The following is a 25,746-nucleotide window of genomic DNA, read 5'->3' as shown; positions in this document are numbered from 1 at the left end:
AAACAGCCTATCTTTACTCAACCAAAGTCAAGGGTGCTATAAACAAGCTAAGAGGACACGTGGTAACTGAGTGCGGACTCTGCAGGCATGCGTGTTATCTTGGCTTTCCCCCTGGTGGCTCCATAATTCCGATGACCAGCAAGATGTAACAAGATAGCTAAAACATTTTTATGGCTAGGGTTGACCTACTCCTTTGAGCGCTCTGGGGAAATTCTGAGCTCACAAAAAGTGTTTTAACATAACACTATCTGCTGTGATGGACTCTCACTATATAAAGAGCTTCTTGTAGTACTCACACAAATTTCTACATTGAAAACACCTTGCAGAATCACCTGAAAAAGACACATGGAATTTTCACATGTGAATTCAGAGTGCTAATGACTGTATATGTTTTAAAGTATGTTTATGTTCTTGATTTCATAAATAGATAACTTATTTTGTTATCCTCCAGCATATATTATTTTCTCATTGATATTAAGCTAGGGTTAGGGACTCAATCAATTCATTGATATAGGGAACTCCCAGGTGAGGAAACTCCCTCCAGTGATGCAGATTGTCATCTTCTCTGCAATTTCTCATGTTAAAGAGTCACCTGGAGCGCTTATTCAGGGCCCCACGGCCAGTATGTGTGAGGTGGGCCTTGAACTTAGTTCTTCCTGGCTCCGAGGCCTGCTCTCCATGCACTTCCTGAACCATGTTGCCTTCATCGTTGACAGTTTAATAATAATGATAAGTCATGTTTATAGAGTGATTCAAGACTTACAAAACACTTCTGTTATAAAAACTCTGGTTTAGGACAACTAATATTCTTACTAATATATGTTATATATCATTGATTTTTACTGTTACCTAATATATTTTATAATATTAAGATATTAACATCTTGCAGACGAGGAAACAGAGTCATAGGAATCAAGTGACTTGTCTAAGGTTGAACAGGTACTGAGTGGCAGAGGGCTCATTCACACTCAGGTCCTCTGACTCCCAATCCAGCACAGTTTTCAATGCATTTGACACTAACCCAATCTGTAATTATGCTAATAAAATATTTAAATATATCTTTATATGGATACCTAAAATCTGCCACAACTGGTACTCAATCCTGTAAACCAGAGAACAGTCAGAAACACGAATGAAAATATGTTTTAGACGTGGCGAGGGCAGGAATTTGTTTTGCTTGACTAAGCATATTTTGTTTTTGTTTGTCGTGGGTAGAGGAAGTGAGGAGAGAAAATATTCATTCGTTAACTGGAAAAATAAAGTTTAATCATATAAATGAATCATTTTAATCTTTTTTATAACAGTACCTTTTAGTTTTTACACCACACTTACTTCTCAGTGTACCTCCATTATAAACCTTTTCCTAATAGCAAATAAAAAGTTATGCAAAACCTACTGACACAGCAACTGTCTGATAGTGAATGCAACATTCTGTACCTAGAGGGCCCCACCTCTCTATCAAGAATATGGACATGGGTTTCATCAGCCATTCTCTGTGACTAAAATTTAAACCAGTCATTGAAATCATATCCTGGAAAAAAGAGAGGCAGGCCCATCCTTCTCCATGCCCCATGCTACCAACAGGAAGAATGACTAGCCCATAACACCATGTATATTTTGTAGCAACACACTCCTTGACTCTCTTTTCTATGGTTACTACCAGTATAACCGTCCCCCACAGCTACTACTAACAGCATCCCTTTACTATATGGCAGGCACATTCTGGATGTTTGTTTAAATTAACGGAATTTGCCCCTGAAATCCAGGTTTGAAAGTTTCTATCCAAGGAGGTCAGGGTAACAATCTTCACTAGGCTCCTAGAAGAAGGTAGTTACTGATGCTGGGCTTTTATTATAATGAATCAGATTGTTTTACACAACATTTCTGGAAAAGTGGCTGCTCGTAGCTGACTACCACCTGCCTAAAACTCTAGTACAGTTCTCATCCTCTTCATCCATGAGTGTCCAGCCTGAGACAGGGGTCAGTCGGAGGTCCTCCTCACAGGCCTCTCTTTAGCACAAAGCTTATTGACCTTTAATTAACATGAGGCTTCACTATTCTTCCTTGATAATCAATAATGATGATGGTAGCTAGAATTTCTAAATTTTAAGATTTTTAAGATTTGTGAAGAATTTTATGTATGTTATCTCATCCTTACAACAACCCTGTGGGGTAAATGCAGTTAGAGTTAGTTTAGTTAGTTTAACATGCTCTAGAAGCATGGTATCACAGGGCACATCTTTGAACTGTGAGAGTGGTTGTTCTTCTAGGGACCCAGCTCGGAATTATAAATGTAAGTTGGGAGAGTATCCCAGAAGCAATGCCACAAAAGCTACTAGTTCATAAGACAGATACTCTTAACCTAGGATCTTACCTTTTTAAGATACAATTATTGGTAGTTATATTTCAATAAAATTGATTTCCTTTGTAATCCTATCTATTTTATTTTATACATTTTAAAATGTTATTCTGAGGAATACACAGAAGGGATTTATGACACAAAAAAAGTTAGTAGCTCCTATTATAAGAGATTAATTTCAGTATAAGGTAGAACTGGAAAACACACTGAACTTTAAGTTAGGTGAAATGAACTTGAAGTCAGGGAAAGTTTGGTTTCCTTTTCTACTTCTGATACATTAAATGTGTAACTATGGGCAAGTGACTTTACTACGCTGAACCTCAGTTTTCTCATCTTGAAAATGTATAGAATAATGCCTCTCCTAAAGTTTTTGTGAGAATCAACTGAGATAATATACATAAGATATTTAGTAAACCCTAAGACACCACATAAATTATCGTTATTATTACTAAGGTAGGAAGATGAGGCTTATGTCAACAATAAAATAAACTTTTATATTTTCAATGTATATTTTGAAGGCAGCGATCTCAAAGAAATTTAATTTTTATGCATTCAGTTCAGTTTATCCTAGAAAACACATTCATTTACAGAATTCCATTTAACTTCATGAGTTTTATACATCATACGTAATTACAACATATAACAACAGTGAAACCAAGGAATTTTGCCTTGATTTGAAAGGAAAATCCTTATCTTATAGGAATTTTTGATGCCTACCAAAAACACACCTATAATGGGGATAGTAGGTAGGCAGGTATATGTCCTAGCAGTCAGAGCAACCTACACCATGGTCATTGCCATACATGTAATTATAATTGGCATTCCAGTTATTTAAATTGAGTTGTTCTTGGTCAGATTGAAGATATTGTGAATAGATTACTTCTTTTCCCAAGAACAAAGGTGGGGAGAGTCTCTGAAGGATGACCTCACTAAACTGATAGGTTAGCTTCCTGCGGATTTTTATAATTTCCCCAGTTCTTCCATAGTTCCTCAAGGCTCTGGCCATTTTCTGGTACGTCATGGTCTTGCGGTTACCTTTCCTTCTTCCCCAAAGTTCTGCAAGTTTCTCTTTGTTTTTGGAAACAAACTGAAAGACCCCCTTTGGTTTATCCACCCACTGGATACAGGATGCCATCTCAGGATCACACAGAGACTCATGAAGGTATTCAAATAGTCGGAGCTTCTTTCTCCCTAAATGTAGAATAAACATTGTCATGGATAGGAATAGCCTTCAGATGTAGTGGGTATACAGCAGAGGCTCTATAAATGCTTCCTTCCTGGATTCTGAGTGAGCATAGAGTGCTGGGAACAATTCCCTGTACATGTCACTTTCTAGGAATTGCTTTTATGGGAGTGATCTGGCCATTGTATAAGGGATTCAAGAAGTCTACCCAGAATTAACTCAGACTATACCACAATTTGGCATACCAAATTTTGGTTGGATTCTTTGTTAGCAAAAGTATTCAAATTTTTACATAAGCTTTATTTGTAATGAAACCTAGGGATCTCTCATTGCTATATGCAGTTGTTTGTCACTCTATCTTTTTTAAATCAAGCCTTCTCCAGTGGGTTTAGAGTTCACAGTTAGGCACCAAAGTTTCTTCCAGTGGAGCAAAGTGGATAAAGCAGATGATGTTCTAAAAAGAAGGCTATAATAAAACCACTTTCAGGATGAAGACGTATTTTTTAAAAATAGTTTAGGTAGTTGAAAAAAACAACTTTGGGTTTGTCATATATCTTGAAGAAGCTATAATGTAATAATGTATAATGTAACATAATAAAAGACAAGTTACAGGATATGTCACCAAACTCAATCTCAGCATTTACTGATGAACCCAAACTTTCTCAGGAACATCAGCCACACGCAATTTGGGGCCATTTTAATAAGGTACACAAAAGGTCATTTTAGACATAATGATATTTTTCATTGCTATGAAATACATATGGCTTTTTCCTAACAACTCCTTTACAATGCAGGATAAATTAAAATTCTGGCCAAAATATCTTGATATATTTCTATGCCCAATGGGACAGAAAAGGATATAAGCCTTCCTGATGAGTAGGAGAGTAAATAACTATACAACTGTGACACCAGCTCCTTAGCCTCAGTTTCCACTTTTTATAACCTATGGCACATTGGAGCAAAATGGAATTGTAGATTCCCAGGAAATTGCTTTACTTGTCTATGTAGAAAAACTCCATGGGGAATGGTACTATTGTGGCATTCATCATTCATTCCAGAACTTCAAAGGTTTTATAACTAGCATTATCTTCTGAACGCTATAATCTCCAATTTCTGAACTGAAAAACATAAGGGACTTACCAAAGGACACAGAATGAATTAAAGTCAGACACAAAGATAACAGAACTTTTCTGACCCCTTGGTCACCATGGTACTTTCTACATTTTCAAATTATTTCCAACCAGAGACATTTATTAAGTGCTTAATTTCATATGGACCCTTACTAGGCAGTATACATAGAGAACATACTAAAAATGGTCACTGAGCTTTGGGAGCTCACACTGGGTGAGATTATGAAAAGAAATCCTGAGCAGAAGGTGGCCAATTCTCCCTCCTTAGGCTTTGAATATAAACACAGCAGTCACCGATAGAGGACCTAAGACACATTTTGCAAAATGCCTGTATATCTGTGTAGGAACTATGAAAGATGAATAAATGAAAAAAATTATCAAGGGTCTCCTACGTGCAAGCATTATACTAAGTGATAGGGAGCCAGAAAGGAAAGAGAGCTAGTCTTTGTCCTTAAGGATCTCAGTTTTAATATGGGGAGATAACATATAGAGAGGAGTGGGGACCAGGGAGGGGAACCTTGGTCCTGAAAGTTACAGAAATGGTGAGTGGGACGATGGAGTGGATTGACACAGCCCTCCCAGGAATAATGACAGAGCTGGTGTTTTGAAGCATTGTACAGAGTTTACCATAGAGACTGGGACCATGTGGATCTGACTACAACTGAATTGGGTGTGGTACATCTGTTGGACAGAGTTGATTCACTAGCGGTGATGAAATGAACATTTAAAAATACACTACGAGAGACTACGACATGAAACTTCCTTGAAAGCATTTTGAACAAATGTACTAGTACCTTGAATCAAAGATTGATTAACCCACCTTTTCCTCCTCTCTGTTGGACAGGAGCAGTCTGCACCCCCTGGTTTTCAGGCATATTCTGCAGAGCATGATGGATGCTTCCTTCAAAATAGAAGTCAGCAGTACTATTCTAATGATAAAGTAAGATAAAAAATTAATCAGCTGGGAACCCCCCTGAGAGATGAATGGATCTATTAAGAGACCCTAGGGACATTTTCCTTCTCCAGCGGTTGCTAGAATGTGGTTGGAGTGGCCCAGTTTAATCAAAACTTAATTTTTTCCTTTGAATACAGGAAGGATCTCTGAGCTGATTATTAACAGATGGCAAGGCAGCATGTTCTGGTGAGTCACTGGACAAGTCCCCACTGGCTTGCTGGACAGCTTGTGTCTTTGCAGATTTCTGAGGAAAAGGAGCAGTAGTAACCTGTGACCGCTGAAAACTTTAAGTTGTGGCCTCCCAGGATTAGTGTTCGTGGTCCTGCTTTATAGAAGCAGCCTGGCTCTCACTCATGGAGATGGACTGTTGCCACACCAACAACTATTTATTATTATAATTATAGTAATAGCTAACATTCAAATGGTGCGTTAAGGTTTGCAAGGAAATTTACATATCCTCCTATCTCATCTATTGAATAATACATTCATAACTGATAACATTTCTGAAGATTCTCTTTCATTTAATCCACGTTAGCTGTTTTCATAGACTCATGAACAAGTGGTCTCTGGGAAGCATAGTTGCAGTTTTCAAATGAAAATGGAAAGGAACTTGCCAGCTTTCACCAAATGACCAACCTTTCTTGCCACCTGTACTAGTAGTCTCCATGCCAACAGGGAAGTTGGCCCATTCTAATGACGAAGCAAAGCAGTCATGCTAAAACTCTACTTACAAACACAGTTCTCCAGTTATAGACAGTTTCTTCTGTAGGGAGTACTCCATAACAGTTGGAATTTCCTCTGAGATGAGGATAATGATTGAGGAAAGTCAAGTAATTTTTGCAATCTAAGTAAAAAAAAGAGAAGAAATTTTAAAAGTCATAGTTAATTTTAAAATTTTTATATAAAACAAATTTCCTAGAGAAAGAAGCATTCCATTTCCATCCAGGATTGTCTTTTTTGGAGTTCATTGAATAGACTGATGAGGAGACAAAAAAAAAAGTCCCAAACTAGATCAAGAAGAATAATTGGGCATGATGTCAGGAAATAAAATGTATTCTCTATGGAAGTATGAAAAAGTAAGTAATTACAATTCTAAATATTAATATTTCAACTTGAATAGGTTTACAAGGCAGGGGGACTCTACCACCACACTGATTACTAGTTTTCCTATTAAAGAACCACAGAATTTTAGGATTGGGAAACTTCAAAGACCAGTTAGCTCAGGAGTTCTTTACCTTTTTCATTTCATGGCCTCCTTAGGCATATGCATATGGATCTCCCTTTGACCCTTTTTCAAAATAATGACTTTAAATGACTAAAATTAAATACATTCACTCTCCTCCAAAACAATGTGATTAACAATACAGTATTATTATAATATGTATACATATATTATGGAATATGTATAACAATTATGTTATATTATTAAATAGTATGTACTATAATATCACATAATGTAGCATATGTGTAAAACACCATGACTATAATATGATTGATAATACAATGAGTAACCAATGATAAACTTTACAGTTTACATGGTGCTTTGCACATATTCTCTTTTTTATCTTTTCAATAACCTAGAAGGTACAGAGCACAAGTATCATTTTCAAAGATGAGGAAATTGAATGAAGCATCGTTAGGTGAAGGGACTGGTCCAAGATCACACGATCTTGGCATTAGAGCTCAATGGGATTGTAAAAGTCATCTCTTCCAAACCCTTACCAACTACTGAGGAGCAAGCCCAGGAATGAAACCCAAGTCCTCTGGTTCTAAATCTAAAACTATTTCTACATTACACTCTCTCCTAGTGGAATATATATTAGTATTGGGCTGTATCCTTAATCATTGCACCTAAAAGTGAATTGTGGTGTAGCAAAATAAGTAAAAGACAGCAAAAAGGAAAAAAAAACCCAATGATTCTGAGCAAAAATTAAGCTTGTGAATAGAAGCTCCATAGGCACAATGGTATGGCACTCTATTAGCAGATTTAAGTATTTATGGGGATCATGAGAACCTCTAAGAACGGTGTGGAGCTCATGGGTACTTCTGGGGTTGGGATTGGGGTGGGAGCAGGACTGCAAGGTAAAATTCTGAGAAGTGTTTTCTGAATAGCTAAGTTTAAGCTAGGGCTTAAACTTCCATTTTTAAAAGAGGTACTGAACAAATACATCACCAGCAAGAGTGATTCATAATTTCAAAGACAGAAATTAACATCGACTCTCATGGCAAATAACTCTGTCCATTGGGTCAGGGTTTTCTGACCTTTCTATGTAGAAAGCCATATTGCCATAATCTGTACGTTCCATCATAAGACTTGAGATCCAAGGTTGAATTTCTTTATTTTCCATTCCAATATTCCAGTTTTAAATTTTAAATCTCCTGGGATATATTCTGCCTCAGTAAAAATGGCATCATGCTCTTATCCTCTGCCTACCCCTCCCAGGGATCTCTATCTGAACCCTAAAGGACTGGAAGTTCTTCTGGATGGCTCATCTTTACCTGGGGAATACTGATGGTCCCCAGTTGAATGTTGCTGCATTACCTCAAAAGCATCTTCAAATGCCTGACCCAGCATGTCTTGTTCCAGCCAGCTCTGTAAGAGCAAGGAGAAACCCTTTGTTCATTAAGCCAGTGTTCAATACTCACTTGTCTTTTATTTTAAATTAAAAATGCAATACAAAATTTTGAATGACATGTGAACACAGGATCTGGTTTCATAGAGAAACTCTTGCCATCCTCAAGCACCATAGAATCCAGCAGGAATTTTGGCTTTAACAAAATAGAGGTAAGGTCATGGTGAACAAAATGGTAGAGAAAGGAACTAGGAATAGACTTTCAAGAAAAAAAGACAAAAACAAGAAGTCCCTTGAAGTTTGGGGGAATTTTTGGTCCTGACCTATAATTCCATGAATGCAGGGATCTCCCAGTGAGGAAACTCCCTCTATCAATGCAGATCTCTTATTGTTCTGCAACTTATCGGTTCAGAGTATAATGGCCTGAAGCAAGATGAAGTGACTTGCCCAGGGTCACACAGTCAGTATATGTCAGAGGCAGGATTGAACCAAGTCTTTCTGACTCCAAGAGCTGGTTCTCTATTTACTACCCCAGGATGTCTCTTACCTGAAAAAAAGGGGGAAAAAAAGAGAGATTACCATTCATTTGCATGAATGAGATTTGTTACTAATAACTTTTAAAGCATAATAAAGAATATTTTAAAAGCAGAGTTTGCAAACTTATTTTTAAACTATATATCCTTACTTTTAAGGCAATAATCATTGGGAAATAAATTGCACTGCTTTATACAGCAATTTGCAAAGCACTTTTTTCCTTTACTAACAAGTCAACGAGAAGGGCATTCTATTACAAAATTTCCTATGAATTTTCATCTTTAAAGTAGAGAAGAAAGGAAAGATCAAAAAAGGGAAGGAATAATGAAAAAATACTAAACTTACCATGACTTCATTAACAAAGTGGTAAATCTGAAAAAATTTAATATTCATTTTAACAAAAAAATTAAGTCAAGCATTTAGATAATTAAAATCAATTAAAAGATCTTGAATCATTTCAGATTTGAAAAGTTAGGTTTCATTGGAAAAGTTGATGAAAATAAAAGTTTATGAAATAAGAATTCTGGCTAACTGATTAAAAAATGTTTATGGTTTTATGAAAAGTCACGAAATGTCGTGGTCTTATGAAAACTTTTAGAATAACTTTCAACTTTTCTGTTATTGAAATTTGTAAAAAAAAAATTGACCAGTAGAATAAAAATTATTATTGGCATTTAATCTTATTATGTCTACCATTTAGTTTTTGAAACAGAATAAATATACAAGTGATTTAATATCATGTCAGAGACCATTAATAAGCTTTTCAGAAATCCTTAAAGCACCAGTAACATCTTTATCTTAACACAATGCCACATATATAAAACTTCACATGAACTCTTTACTTCTGTCAACTGGATTGTTTGACAACAAAGATTTTGAAGATACTTCCATACTGAATGTTTTCAGGAATGATACTTTATTCAGTAGGACTAGTAAGGCACTGTTGCCAATTTAAAAAAAATAAGGATGATTTTTTGGTGGATTCAAAACTGCTTATCCTTTAATTTATACATAAAGCCGTTTTATTTATACAAATTTCTAAAATTTTATTAAGTTAATGTATTGTTCCTTAGCAATTAATTTCAAATGTCACAATTCCTTTTTTTTTTTTGTGGAATCATGTCATATCAGACAATCAAAATATGGTGAAAGAAAAAAACCTTCATAATATTTTGTTTTGCTAAAATGTTTCAAAGGTAGATACCTTAATTCAAAAACATGGAAATAAACAGGTTTGTTTTATTAAGCTTTAAACCAGGATATAGATAATAACATAGGGTTGCAGTATAAATTACAACCTTAAAACCAAAGTTGAGTTCTTTGATTTTAAGATCCCAGAGATCTCTCACAAAAGAATTGAGATTCCTTAGGGTATCAATCAATCAACAAGCATTCATGAAGTGCCTACTGTGTGTGGAAGGCCTTGTGCTAACAGTGCTGGCAAACCTCAAGAAAGAGACAAAATCAGAACTAATAACTTGGATAGAATTACATAATTAAAGATACATTCAGTGACCAGCATTTATCGTGCGGATAGAAAAAATGAAAAGTTGTATTGTACCTTGAAAAACATAAGCTGAACACTTACCAGGAAGGAGCCTTTCAGTCCTCTACCAAGATGTTTTCATTAATAACATAAAAGGCTGAATTGTTAAAGAGCAAACTGGCAAGGCGGCATTAAATAGGTGGTTTTGGGGAAGTGCTGCAAAAGGGGATTTTTTTTTAAAAGATACAGGGCCTTCATAATTTCTATTTGATGATACGGATGAGACACACCAGGGACTATTATTATGAAAAGGCATCTCCATTCAGTTCTTGGGCCCAGAGTATTGTAAACACAGTAAAGTGAGAATAAAGTGCTTTGTAAAGCATTTCTGGTCCAAAGCATTTTTGTATCTATTGTCTCACTTGTGCTTCATCACAGAGATATGGGCTGCTTTCCTTGATACATGGAACTCCCTGGTGAAGAAATTCCCTACACCAGTATATGTTGGCGATCTTTTCTGCCAGGCATAGTATAGTGCTAGAGAGCTGCCTGGAGCACTGAGAAGTTAGAGACTTGCCCAGGGTCACAGAGGCAGGACAGGGGTCCAGGTACTTGTGCTCCACAGGCCAGCTTTCTATCCTCCTGTCTGTTCTTTACAACAATTCTGTGAAATGCTGTCAAATAGGTGGTATCACTATTGTCATCTTCATTCTACAGATGAGGAAACAAAGCCAAGATAAGATATATGACTGGGTTCAAGGTCATATAACTAGTCTCTAGTGTAGCTAGGACTTGAACCCCAGAACCTCTGATGCTCAGTTCACCACTCTCTTTTTGAGAACCCCTCTCTATCACCCAGGTTGGAAGTCACTCATAGGCCTGGTGCCATAGCTGATTCCCAAGGAAGCTTTATTCTGCTCCAGTACACCCCTCCTAAGGCAGCCTGATGGTAAAACTGCTCCCCTCCCTCCATAGGATCTACCATATTGGAGCTGGTCTTAGTTCAAATAATCACCTGATAAGATTAGCTCAGAACTCCTGAACTCAAGTGATCCACCAACCTCAGCTTCCCCTGGAGCACTAAGGCTAGAGAGTACTTTCTATTAAACCATGATGCCCTATGAATCCAACCCCTTGTTGCCAACTTTATATATTTCTTAATGAAGGGAGAGGTGATTTCCATCTGAAGACATGTCTAATTGTGCCTTGACAGACATTTTTTCCCTGCTAGCTCACTGACAACCCACCTGTGAAGCACTTAACAGGCCCCATTTCCCTTCGCTGTAAAAAGAAAGGGTTGCCTTAGATGACTTCTAAGATCCATTTCAGCTCTAGACTTATGATCCAATGATCTTAACAAATGAAAAAAACAGCTCACATTTCCACAGCACTTTGTAAACTATAAAATTTCTACAAAATTTTATCTGTAGTTTACAAAGTACTTTTGTTACCACAGCCTTGAGGGGTGGGCAAGGTAAATACCGTTTTCCCATTTTATAGATGAGGAAAAAGACTCAGTTGTTACTAGACTAATTGTCAAGACTAATTGTTACACCCAAGGTCACACAGTGCACAATAAAGATGGAAGGAGGGCTGAACTTAGAGTCACAGGATCTGAGTTCAAATCCTAGCGCTACCTGCGTGATCATCAACAAATCACTTCCTTTGAGCCTCAGTTTCCTCCTCTGTAAAATATGGGGGTTGGACTAGGTGACACCTAAGTTTCATTTCAGTTATAGATATATAATTATAAACGTTAGACTCAAATCTGGGTTTTTTGCCTCTCAAAAAGCACTCTTTTTACAATGCGCAAGAGGCAGTATGGTACCTTTGGATAAAATGAAGTGACCTTTGTTATTTTCAGTATAAAAACATGACCCTAATGAAAAGGGCACTGAACTGAGGTCAAGAAGACATGGGCTCTGATTCTTTGTGCTTTTGTATAAATAACTCCTGTGTGCCTCAGTTTCCACAACTGTCCTTAATGAATAGCCCGCAAGATTGTCATGCTGATAAAATAAGAGTAATAAATGCTCATTGACTGACTCCTTGATTGAATAAACAGCCAGTCCAGTTGTCCAGCAACAGTACACCCCTGGCGCTACCTTGGGACTTTTCTGATTGACTATTCCTCTTCGGGGAAGCCAAATTTTTCTATTCTTGTGAAAACCCAGGATGGTTTTTGTAGCTTGTATCAAAACAGAGAGACAGAGAATCAGTTTTACTGTATGAAAAATCACTGTGGAAAGTGTACAATATTAGAGCAGAGGTGGTAATCTTTTGCCCTCAGGGCCCAAGTACCCTCTTGTGAACTTTGGGGTGGACTTGTGGCATACTTGTATAAACAAAAACAAACTAACATGTGATTTTGTTAGTACAGTGAATATAGGCTTATTCTGATTTTCCTGGGATTTTATGTAACTTTTTTTTTAGCCACCTCCGTTGTTGTAATATTATGACATAAAGTTCAGCAAAACTGTTCCTCTGGGTAAAGTGAGCCTCATGTGATGCAAGAACATTGTTGGGAATCAATAATTTCACCCATAGATTGAATCAAAATGTGCCTCTTCTCACAGAGAAGAATCTTCTTACTTAGGACATTAGTTGGAGCTAAGGAACAGAGTTCTGGAACCAAACATTAAGTTCTTAATGGATTTTCCAAAAACAGACAATAAAAACTCATTAAATTGTCTTGACTTCAGTTTTTTAAAATTATGACGTGTAAAGGAAACAAAATATTTTGCAGATTCACTTCTGTACACAAGTATTATGGGGTGTGAGAGGATGCAATCACTTTTTTAGCATTGTACACATAATCTCCACTGTCCCCAGTAGTCTGTGGGGACTCCTCCTCGCTGGGCTCTGCTGACAAAGCAGACGTTGACACTGTGGCTGTCAAAATCGAGTATTTCACTGGCTTATACATTATAGAATAGGAAAGAATCTTAGAGGAGAGACATAGAGTCCAATCCCTTCCTTTTAAAGATAAGGAAACTGAGGTCTGAAGAAGCTAAGGGACTTGACCAAGGACACACAGGCAGCAGCTGGCAGAGTTGGCAGGTGAAATTACTTCCTTTGACTCCAAAATCCATGCCCTTTGCACTGAGAATTTTAGGTTAGAGTAGTTTTCAATACTCTATTTGATGACTGGAAGAAGATAACATATAACTGAAACGTCTTTCTAGATTCAATGAAAAGTTATAGAAGAGAGGTCTGAATCCCTCCTATCAGTCATCAAGAAGATTAATGAAAACTACTCTTTGTGGTACATAGAAAGGAAAGGAGCTTTGAAGTCAAAAGATGCAGGTTCACACTTGACCTCTGCCAGCTGCTGCCTGTGTGACCTTGTTCAAGTCCTGTAACTTCTCAGGGCCTCGATTTCCTCATCTTTCAAAAGAGGAGGCTGACTAGAAGTCCTCTAAGGTCCCTTTCCATTCTAAATCTATGAGCCTATGAAACTGTCTGAGATTAGTTGTATTTTAATCTATTGAGGACAGAATATGCTTAAAATATTCACAACAGTCATTAGAAAATTCTCGCGTTGAAATGTTTGTGGAGCACATGGGATCACTGGATTGCAGAATTAGAGCTGAAAGGGCCTCGAAGGCTCATCTAGCCCAAGCACCTCCTTTTATAAATGAGGAGCCTTGAGACCCAGGATGGTCAGGAGACTTGTCTAAGGTCACAGAGGCAGTAGGGAAAGGCTTCAAATATTTTCATTCCTTTTGACACTTTCTTGGAATGGTGGCTAAAATGCTGGCAGGAGCTATCTATTTATTTTAAAGACACAAAATGGCTATACAAAAACCAAAAATACTAACAGGTTAGATCTTCTTCCTTTACTAAGAAAAGGTATAGATGATTAAGAACAGCTGACGTTTATAGTACTTGAAGATCTGAAAAGCACTTTAAAATATGGTATTACTAATAATGTAGTTGTTATGCTTGGCCTGCTAATAAGAGAAATAGTGTTGTTGTTTGTTTACAGTTGTCAGATATGAGATCTCACCCAACATAAGCAAAATGTATATATACATACATCTATACACGTTTATTTACATTTTTCGTTTGGAAATTGGTTTTGCTTGATTATACGTTTGTATCAAGGGGGTTTTTGTTTCAATAGGGAATAGGGTTGGGAAGGAGAGAGAAAAGGCAGATTTCATTGCTCCAAAGTGAATGTATGTGTTTGTGTAGCTCGGAATTATGAGGAGGAAGAGGATGTGACTTTATCTGTTCCTGCCTTCCAGGGGGCCACACTTCCCCATTCTGGGGACACGCATTCCTCCACCTGAGGCTGGGTACTCAATAATTTAGAAACTAGCATATCTGTTGCTTAAGATTTTCCAAAATCGCTTCAGTTGCATCTAAGGGCAATGAACTTCTGCAAAAATAGTATCCGCCATCATCAGTAAGCTGCCATCTCCAGAAATGCCACTGGTTACACCCTCCGCTCATAGCCGTTCTTGGCAGATCTCCCTTCTATAGTCAGAAGGACTCCAAAATAACACTAGGTAATGTTGAGGATGGGTGGGAAAGAAGAGATAATAGAGGCTTAATCCATTCTTAAACCCTAAATAATAAAGCTTTGAAGGGAACACGTTTTTTTTAAAGTTAAAATTTTTTTTCAATCAGAAAAATCTGCCTTCTCTCTCTCCTCCTCAGCCCTATTCCCAATTCAAACAAAAAAAACCTTTGATACAAACATGTATAATCAAGCAAAACAAATTTCCAGAAGAAAAATGTAAATAAATGTATGAATATATACATATGTGTTTATATATACACATATTTCTTTTGGAAAGTTATCTATACTCTCTCTCTCTCTCTCTCTCTCTCTCTCTCTCTCTCTCTCTCTCTCTCTCTCTCTGTATATATATACACATATTAGTGTGTGTGTTTGTCCTTCGTTGCCAAAGAAGACCACACCATCAGAGAAATGATGACATGACTTGCACTTGACTTTGTTTGGAGTGAGGGAGGGCTGTGCAGGTCACCAGCCTCACTTCTCCTCCAGAGCCATCTGGATCCAGTGACCAGATATTCATCAGGATAACTGGAGATGACCCAGGATGAAGAAATTGGGGTTAAGTGACTTGCCCAAGGTCACACAGCTAGTGAGAGTCAAGTGTCTGAGGTGAGATTTGAACTCAAGTCCTCCTGACTTCTGCACTGGTGCTCTATCCACTGCACCACCTAGCGGCCCCATATATACATACGTAATATGTATGAAAGGGCATGTGTGTGTGTGTATATATATATATATACACACACACATATATTTCTATGACATTAAGGGAAAATCTTTGCATCTAAGACAACTAGGCAGGAGGAAATTACTTGACTCCGCAGGTTCTATGATGATTCACTGGAGGAGTTGGAAGCCCATGTCTTTAAGCATCACCAGACTACTCTGTAAAATCTCTCAGGGGTGGGAAACTTGTGGCCTCGAGATCCCTGTTCCAGACTATTCACCCCATTTCTTCCCTTATATAAATAGATGAGAGGCATCATAATACAGTGGGTAGAGAGGGGACCTTGGAACCAAGAAGACTTGGATTCAAGTCCTGCCTTTGACACACACCCTGGCTGTGTGAACCTAGGCAAGTCACTAAACCTCGGAGTGTTCTGAGTAACTTTCTAAGACTAAGTTGAGAAAAAGCTGCCAATCTGAGTTAACAGAAGGAATGTCCTTCTCCAGGATTTCCCTATACTAACAAAATCTGGTCCCTATATAGATAATGGGGAGACTGGAGCCTGCTGTGAAACTCAGAGAAGTTCTGGGTGCCTGGGACAGCCAAGCAGCAGCTCTAAGAGGCACAGCTTGCAACTTGGTCTTCTTGCCCCTAGGTCTGCTCTCCAGCATCTCTCATCTGCTACTTCCCAGTTGTGTTCATCCTTTGTTGCCAAAGAAGACTATGCCATCAGAGACATGATGACATGACTTGCACTTGACTTTGCTTTAAGTGAGGGAGGGCTATGCAGGTCACCAGCCTCACTTCTCCTCCAGAGCCATCTGAATCCATCAAATCATCATTCATCAGGATGATTGGAGATGACCCAGGATGCACTGGGAGACCTTGTTCCCCTTCAGGCACTCACTTAGGGTGAGGTAATGCCCATTCATTGAATAGGCCTGTTTAAGAAGTAGCCAGGGGATGGCCCCTTTAATGAGGCAAAGAAAAAGGAAGACATCAGGCTGGGAGGGAGACAGCAACAATTACTATTGATAATCACTCTTAAGCCAGGAGGGTCCAGAAAAGAGCCCTTAGGCAGGGGCCTAGTGTGGTCACTGGATTCAGATGGCTCTGGAGGAGAAGGGAGGCTGGTGACCTGCACAGCCCTCCTTCACTAGTGCAAGTCATGTCATCATGGCTCTGATGGCATGGTCTTCTTTGGCAACAAAGGATGAACACAACAATCTATGAGTAGACACAGCTGCCTGAATGGAGACCCAGCTAGCTGGGTAATTCAGCTCCTTCTCTCCTGTCTGTCTCCCCCTCCCCTTCCTTCTCCTCTCCAAAGGAAGGTAAATTTGGATGGCCAGAAGATGCTCAGTTAACTTGGGTTTTACTGGCTAGATTCCTTTCCTTTCCTTTCCTTTCCTTTCCTTTCCTTTCCTTTCCTTTCCTTTCCTTTCCTTTCCTTTCCTTTCCTTTCCTTTCCTTTCCTTCCCTTCCCTTCCCTTCCCTTCCCTTCCCTTCCCTTTCCTTTCCTTTCCTTTCCTTTGCCTTCCCCTCCCAAAACCTTAAATTACTGCACTCTAAGCTCATACATTGGATACCTCCCAATAATCTGCAAAGGGACACAGCATTTTCTCATTAGAAATTCCTTTGACCAATAAAAATACAGTTCTGTATGTATAGATATATGTATATATCTATACATATACATATATATGTATGTATGTATGTAGAGATATATAGATAGAGATATCTATCTATATATTGTATATATACAAACACATACATATATAGTATATATGTATGTATGTCTATGTGGAGAGAGAGAGAGAGAGAGAGAGATTTGTTTGTATTCTGCACAACATTTTGTTGATCTTGGGGGGAGGCATTCTCAGCCATAATTAGCACATGGTTATAACCTGCAGGGCCCCAGGTGATCAGTAATGATTATGTTGCTTTATGACATGTCACTATAGAATGATTTCTGATGGTGTCTTTAGCATTTAAGTAAATGTTATCACACCCTACCCATTAACACTTAAAACTGAAGGAGTTTGGTATAATGGACAACCCATGGGTCTTGCACTCAGGAGAAACCTGGGTTAAAATCCTGCCTCAGATATTTACGAGCTGTGTGACCCTGGGAAAGTCACTTGGCCTCTCACTGCTCTAAGTAACACTCTAAGACTGATTGCTGGCCTGTATCTGAATAGAGGTTCCTTACCAGGGAGTTTCCTATGCCAGTGAAAACACAGGCCCAGTCCCTCTCACTAGCTTTAATTTTTAAAGTTCTTTCAAATATATTATCTCCTAAAGGGAAGCAGCATGACATACTGGGAAGTGGGTTGGGTTTAGAGCCCAAGGACCCAGATGCAAATCTCAGTCCTTCCACTTATTACCTGTGAAATGTGAGCAAGTCATTTCACCTCTGATACTCCAGTCGGGGTGGGGCTGGGTGGGAGTGGGTGGGGTGAAGGGAACAGGTAGACTAGATGGCCTCTATGGTGCCTTATAGCACCAAGTCAGTGATGGTCATGAGAGTTTGTCCTATGAGGCAGCTTTTCAAACACACTTCCATGCTCCCTCCACTACAACTTAGGAAAGGATCTTAGAAACTTTTCTCATCTGAGAAGTTCACTTCCCTCTAGCTACACCTCTGACTTAGCTAAGCTGTGTGCAGTCATTCTAATCTTCTAGGACCTGCCGGACTGTGTTCTGTTAGCATGGTCTTTGAGAAGCCATGCTTAAACACTGAGTTTTACTAGAGATTTTCTAAGTGCCACATTTTCCTTTGGGAAGTTTTAAGAAAAAACCAATATTACTGCCTACCTCATATTGTGAAACTTGAGAAATTCCCCAAATAAAGCACTTTTTACAGTGATAACTTCCTTCCATGTTTACTACTATTACCACCACCACCACCACCACCACCACCACTACTACTACACTAATTTGGCTTAGAGCTAAGGTGGGCACAGGGGCCTACCTTGTTATATTTTATAAAACTAAAATATTCTTTACTCAAGAAAATGTACAAATGAAAAGTAAACCAGAAATAACATTCTTACAGCTAAGATATATGAGTCATGATTCAGCAAGGAATTTGGGTCCAAAGCTGATGGAGCAGTTAGCTTCCTGTCTAACTGCTATTTCTCCACACCAAATATTTTGATTTCCTGCTCAGTTAGATCTCTTTGAAAATACAGATAAATTCACCAGCAAAGATTGCTGATGATAGATAGTTGATGGAATTTCTTCCTATTTGTTCATTTTTATGCACAAAGCCTTATAAAATATTGTAAATATTAAAAATGAAAGTAAAGGAAAAAGTTCAGTTATTTTATCACAGAGCAAAATGAACAGTTTTTGCCTTACTGATTAAAATAAAAAGTGCAAAATTACAAAATAGGGAAGTAATGTCTAACGTGAGCTATCAGCAATGTATTCTATTAATTTGTAACCATTCTGCTTTTCTGATCTCTAGATTCCAAATGGATTCAGCTTTATAAGGGAACATTTCATTTTTGAGGTATAAATAACATAATTCAAATACTCTCAACTGACAAAGCCATCTAGTAACAGGGGTCCTTCAGCTTTCTTGTGTCATGGATCCTTTGAGTAGTTTGGTAGAACCTATGAACTCCTTCTCAAAATCATGTTTTTAAATGCACAAAATAAAACACACAGAATTACAAAGAAAACTAATTATATTAAAAATACAGTTACTAAGATTAAAAAGTTCTTTAAAAAACAAGCTCACAGTTAAAAATTCTTGGATTAAGAGAATATTTGGTCGTTTCAATGGTCAGGAGGAAAATGATAGTAAAAACCAGCATTTATTTAACCCTTTAAGGTTTACAAAGCATTTTTGCATACATTATCTCATCTGACACTCATAACAACTCTACAAGGCAAGCATGACAAGTATTATTGTCCACATTTTGCACCCACAACAGTTAATTGTCACAGGATTTGAACTCTGGCCTCTCCTTGTCATGTGACAAAGTTCCCTAGCGCTCCTTCTCCCATGAAACCTTCTCAAATCCCCCTAGTCGTTGGTGCTCCCTCTCCTCAGTTTGTCCTATATTCTTATTTATGTGCATGTTGTATCCTCCCAGTAGAAGGAGGGGAGAAGCTTTTTCATTTTTGTCTTTCTATGCCCAGTGCCTAGAACTGTGCTTTGTATATTGAACAAGTTGAATAAAGTGCTCGTTGAATTAATTGACCCTAAATCTAGCACTTACCACTCTACTCTAAATAGGTAGATAAGTGATAACGAGAATGGAGATTCACGTTTCTATTGACAGTCTTTGGGACTAGATGCAGCAAGTGAATCAACAGTGAATCAGAAAGTTTCCAATCAATTCTGTTATACACTTTCATCAAGCTATATCCCACCTTTTGATATCGTAGATGTTGCATTTAATGAATGTCTTTAGTATTGTGGAAAGAAACAATCAGCAGTGTTGTAGATCCAATTTTTATTAAAATTCTTATACTTTTAAGTCTGGGAATTGTGTGTGTGTGTGTGTGAGCACACGTACATGTGCACTGCTATTTGTTTTAGATCGTGAACCTGGGAAAGTTTGATGTCTAAAATATATATTCTAGAAAAGCAATCATTCTCTCTCTCTCTCCACAAACACATGGATATACATACATATATAGACACACATACGTATACATAATTATGTATATGTGCATATATATAGCTATCCTTTGTTCTTGAAGAGGATCAAAATGACATCATTATGGAGTTGAGGTACAGCATGATCCAACCAATAAGAGCTTGGAAGGCTCTACCACAGGTTGAGCACAAATTGTCCATAAAAACATTTGGAATGGAGATGTCTCTAAATTTGCGTACTTCACATTTCTTTTGAGCTATTTCAATTCTGTTTTGCTCATGGAGTACAGCACCTTCTTTGATGTGGGCACGTCATGCTGGGCGGTGCTGTGCCAGTGTCTCCCATGTCTTACAATCAATCCCAAAACTCTTCAGATAGACCTTCAGAGTGTCCTTGTGAGGCTTTCTTCTGACCTCCGTGTTTGTCTTGTGTAAGTTCTCCATAAAATAAGTCCTTTAGGCAAATGTATTTTTGGCATTGGAACAATGAGGCCAATGCACCAGACCACTGCAATCTATAGACATGAAGTCTTTGGGTAGTCGTCTTGCCGTAGGGCTGCTACTTTTGTTGAATGCAAATGTTTAGTTTGGAGGGCCTAAGCCTATGATTGGTCCAATATTCTGTGCCACACAGCACCGTCATCACTCTCATATCCTGTCTGTCTCTTCTTACAATGACAGTCTATTAAGCGTCAGTTTTGGTGCGAGAGTGCATTCATGATGTCTCATTGTATTTGGGTAAACAGATGACAGTGTTGGTGATGAGGTCATGAGATGCACAAGTCTTCCGAAGTAAGTGACTATTACTGTTGCTATCTCTGACTTCATTCCTCAAATACATAGAGAACTGAGTCAAAATTTTAGGAATATGAGTCATTCCTCACTTGATAAATGGTCAAAGGATATGAACAAGCAGTTTTCAGATGAAGAAATCAAAGCTCTCTATGGTCATGCGAAAAAATGTTCTAACTCACTTTTGATTAGAGAAATACAAATTAAAACAACTGAGGCACCACCTCACACCTATCACATTGGCTAATATGACAGAAAATAAAAATGATAAAAGTGGGAGGGGAGGTGGAAAAATTGGGACACGAATACAGTGTTGACAGAGTTGTGACCTGATCCAACCATTCTGGAAAGCAATTTGGAACTATGGCCAAAGGGCTACAAAACTGTGCATACCCTTTGACCCAGCAATACCACTACTAGATCTGTATCCCAAAGAGATTTTTTAAAAGGCAGGGGGGAGGAGGACTTAATCATACAAAAATATTTATAGCAGCTCTTTTAGTGGTGGAAAAGAAGTGAAAATTAGGGGAATGCCCACCAATTGGGGAATGGTTGTGATATATGTGATTATATATCCATATATATGTAATTATATGTACATATATATTATATATGTGGTTATATTATATTATATTTTATATATGTGATTGTATTATATGATTGTGATAGAATACCATTGTGCTATAAAAAGAAAAAATGAGCAAGAAGCTCTTAGAAAAACCTGGAAATGCTCACATGAATTGGTGCAAAGTGAAATTAGCAGAACCAGGAGAATGTTGTACACAGTAACAGCAACACTGAACGATGATCAATTGCGAATGACTTCTTCTCGACAATAGAGTCATCCAAGACAATTCTGAAGGACTTATGGTGAAAATTGCTGTCCACTTCCAGAGAGAGAACTGATGGAGTCTGAATGCAGATCAAAGTATACTTTTTTAAGTTTTGTTTTTCTTTCTTTTGGGGGGATTTGTTTTCTTTCACTACATGACAAATATGGAAATATGTTTTGCATGACTACATATATATAACCTATATCAAATTGCTTGCCTTTTCAATGAGGAGGGAGAGGAGGGGAGGAGGAAGAGAATCTGGAACTAAAAATAAAAAAAATGTTAAAAATTATTTTTACCTGTAATTGGGAGAAAATAAAATATAAAAAAAGAAATGATGAACAGGGTAATTTCAGAAAAACTTACATATACTGATACAAAGTAAAGTGAACACAACCAGAAGAATATTGTACATGCTAACAGAAATATTATATAGTGATGATTGACTGTGAATGACTTAGCTGTTCTCAGCAATACAGTGATCCAAGACAATTCCAAAAGACTCACCTCCAGAGAAAGAAGTTAAAATGCAGATCAAAGCCTACTATTTTTAACTTTATTTTTGCGGGGGTTTTATCTGCATTTTTTCCACAACATGACAAATATGGAAATACATTTTGCATGATTGCACATGTAAAATCTTATATCAAATTGCTTACTAACTCAGGGAGGGGGAAGAGAAAAGAGGAAGAGAATTTGGAACTCAAAATTGTAAAAAAATGAATGTTAAAAATTGTTTTTACATGCAACTGAGAAAAAAAATTTTTTAAAAAGAAAAAAATTGAAATGTTTGTGATGTAGACATCTAGGTAAGAATTATAGTAGGCAGCTTAGAGATGCAACTCAGGAGAATCACATGTATTTAGAAGTCTATTGCACAGAGATGATTATTGAATCTCTGATGAGATAATGAGAGAGAAGAAGAAAGGGTCCAAGATGTACCTACTGGTTACTCACACACAGCAGGGTACAACGTGGATGATGCTTATCTATCCTTCTACTCATCCAGGTTCACGGTCTCAGAGTCATCCTGGACTCCCAACTCTCCTTTAATCCAGATATCCAATCAGTTGACAGTCTTGTGGGCACAACATCATTCTTCTGTCCCCTTCTCTCCATTCACAAAGTCACCACTCTTAAGACAGGTCCTCATGCCCTCCAACTTCCCAATAGGTCTCCCCATCACATGTTTCCTCTCTCAAATCCAACCTTTACATAGAGTCCAAAGTGATTTTCCTCAAACACAGGTTTGGCCCTGCCATCAGGTCTCTGGATTCAGATGGTTCTGGAGGAGAAGTGAGGCTGGTGACCTGCATAGCCCTCCCTCACTCAAAACAAAGTCAAGTGCAAGTCATGTCATCATTTCTCTGATGGCATGGGCTTCTTTGGCAATGAAGGACCAACACAAACAATCCTGCACAATACACTCCGGTGGCTCCCTATTATTACCTCTAGAATCAAATACAGAGTATCTCTAAAGTCCTAGTGCAGTTCTAAGTTTTAATAACTTTAGAAGCACAAATGCTACAAATTAACAAAAAAACAATACTTGGAAGATTAATTATTTAAAATTTTAGAATACTGATTAAGGTGGCCAAGCAAGAAGATCTCTTCTACTAGTCTGAGAAAGTGTCATCCAGATATTATCACACATGCAATTCACGACAGGATGCCTTGTCTTGTTAAAATTAAATTGAAAATTTATTACTCAAAATTCATAAAACTAAATAAACATAAAAGAAATTTAAACAATTAAACCTTCAAATAACATTTTTGGTAAGCTTGTAGCACTTCTGAAATTATTAAAGTTTTAAATTGCACAAAGACTTTGGTAACACCCTGTTCAAACTCCTCTGGTATTTCACATGCTTCCTTATCTGGTTCCAACCTATCTGTCCAATCTGACTAAGCCCCTTTTCACATAAGCTATGGTTCAGTCAAACGAGTCTTCTTGCTGTTCTCCACACAGTCATTCCTTTGGACCCCACTCTTTCCCCATTTCCATGTCTCAGAATCTCTAGCTTCTTTCCAAGGTCAGTTCAAACACCACCTCCCATATGAACTCTTTCTTGATCTTGCCAGGTTACTGTTGTCTCTCCCTCTCCTCCAGCCCCAACAAATTGTCTTGTAGTTTTTTCATATGTGCTTATGCATAGACATACTATTTCTCCTATGGAATGTTAGCTCCTAAGGGGCAGGAAATGTTTCATTTTTGTCACTGTATTCCCAGCCCACACACAACAGACAACAAATGCTGTTTGATTGCTTGCTTTGTCCAGCAAAGAAGACTGATAAAAATCAAATAGGCAGAAAGAAAATCATTACTAAGCAATCTTACTCCAACCCACGGAGAGGACAATATCCAGAAAGTGGGATGGCCCAACGCTGTCAGGTGCTGCAGAGATTCAAGAAAGGTGAGACTGGAGAACCCCTTGGATTAAGCAATGGATTGGTGTTCTTATGGCAAACATTTTCAGTCCCTGGTAGGTAGAGAAGCCAGAATGCTGGGGGCTAAGAAATGATGAGGAAGTGTGGGGCAGAGGCAATGCATATGGACAGCTTTTTCTAGCAGTTTGGCTGTGAAAGGGTAGAAAGATATAGGAGTATAGGCTGAGGGAATATCAGGATTCAGTAACAGGTTTTCAGTTTGGATTTTTTTTAAGGGAGTGAGAAATCTGAATAGGTTGGCATGTTTGAAGGTGGCAGAGAAAGGCCCAGTAAACTGTGAGAGACTGAAGAAGAGGGAAGACAGACAGATACAGACAGACAGACATGGAGAAGATGATGAGGATGATGATGATAAGGAAGAAAGAGGCAAAATTGTCAGAGGAGATAGGAGACGATGGGTTCAAGGGCACAAGTACAAAGTTTGACTTTGGAGGAGGGGAGAATGACCACTCATCATCTGAGATTACAGTCAAGGAGGGAAGGATGGGGCATGAGGCTGAGAAAATTCTAAGCGTGGAACTGAGGAGGAGAGGAAGTTGCTAAAGTCTGAACTTCTTTCCAGGACAGAGAAGGATGTAGGAGGTAAGTAGTAGTGTCAGTGACTTGAGAAGAGAAGAGATCTCTGTGGGTATGGTTTTGAAATAAATGAACTCTCTGAGTACCCTGGAGAAAAGGAAGCACCTACAGCTCCTAAATTGGGGCAGGCTTCCTAGGCCCTGACTGATTTCATTTGTACTGTTTTTTTTTTCTCTTGGTTATACTGTATGAATTCCCATAATGTCCTTGGTGTTTCAGAAAGCACTCTATTCAAATTTCTGGACCCACAATAACAGATGTATTTATTCAGCGTTGGAACATTACTGTGTCAGAATGTACAATAAATTCATCATTTTTTTCCCCAGTGTTTAAAAATAACCAAACAATAGAGAATTGTTGGGAAGTATGACTCAGCACTGAGTCAGAAGTTGTTTTCACTAAGGTTTTCTTTGCATATCTGTTATCCAGTGATTTAAAATCTATTCTCTTATGTATTCATAGAAACCTGAAGGAAAACGCCTAGAGTGTGTGTATGCTCATATAATTTGGGATACAGCCTGGCTGTTCCCAGACCTGTGACTTGGAAATCCTTCCCTGGACACTGATGGGGTAGAGCTAGTACAGAGGTAACAGGGGAGAGCATAGCACAAGCCCCAAAGAGACCATCTAGCACCATGATGTGGTTGAGAGAAAAGGTGAAGGGAAAGGATTCTGGGACTAGGGAGGACAGCGGTCTCCACAAGGTGAAAACCATTGGGATAGTTCTCTCTGAACCCCAACCCTTGCTTACCCTTACCTAAGTACCCTGAGGCAAACATCCTGCAGCACCACCTCAGTTATTGTTCTGGTTATAACCAAGGTTTCAAAGAATCAATATAATTGGAAAAAAGACTCTAAGAGAAGTATAAATCATTATTCAAATGCAATGCATTAGCGGTGGTACTAGCAATAGGAAAAAATCCACTATGAAAAATAAAGGTGTTTCAAATTAAGCAAGCCTATGAAATTTCAGTTTACGATATACACTCTAGCAACTAGATTCTTAACTTACCAAAATGGGATATTTTTCTGTAGTCTTGAAATTCTCACAGCAAGTAGATTTTGTA

At 38.1% G+C, this 25,746-nt stretch overlaps 1 protein-coding gene across 4 annotated transcripts; it reads right to left on the bottom strand.

Moving 5' to 3' along the window:
- Window positions 1-1,244: 1,244 nt before the first annotated feature.
- On the bottom strand, window positions 1,245-10,396 carry SPIC (Spi-C transcription factor). Of its 4 annotated transcripts, XM_072655711.1 has the most exons (7): window positions 10,323-10,393; window positions 9,080-9,106; window positions 8,524-8,747; window positions 8,127-8,220; window positions 6,359-6,471; window positions 5,493-5,601; window positions 1,245-3,550 (listed from the first exon to the last, which is right to left on the bottom strand). In XM_072655711.1, exons 4-7 carry the CDS (start codon window positions 8,200-8,202, stop codon window positions 3,123-3,125), a joined length of 726 nt encoding a protein of 241 aa, XP_072511812.1. In that variant the 5' UTR covers window positions 8,203-8,220; window positions 8,524-8,747; window positions 9,080-9,106; window positions 10,323-10,393; the 3' UTR covers window positions 1,245-3,122. The 4 variants fall into 4 exon arrangements, with proteins under 4 accessions (XP_072511812.1, XP_072511810.1, XP_072511811.1 ...); XM_072655709.1 differs by lacking the exon at window positions 8,524-8,747 and having other exon boundaries at window positions 10,323-10,396; XM_072655710.1 differs by having other exon boundaries at window positions 8,127-8,747.
- Window positions 10,397-25,746: the final 15,350 nt, after the last annotated feature.

This window comes from Notamacropus eugenii, chromosome 3 (assembly GCF_028372415.1).
Source record: "Notamacropus eugenii isolate mMacEug1 chromosome 3, mMacEug1.pri_v2, whole genome shotgun sequence".
Classification (NCBI taxonomy): Eukaryota; Metazoa; Chordata; class Mammalia; order Diprotodontia; family Macropodidae; genus Notamacropus; species Notamacropus eugenii.
This window is presented reverse-complemented; position numbering and strand designations above follow the sequence as displayed.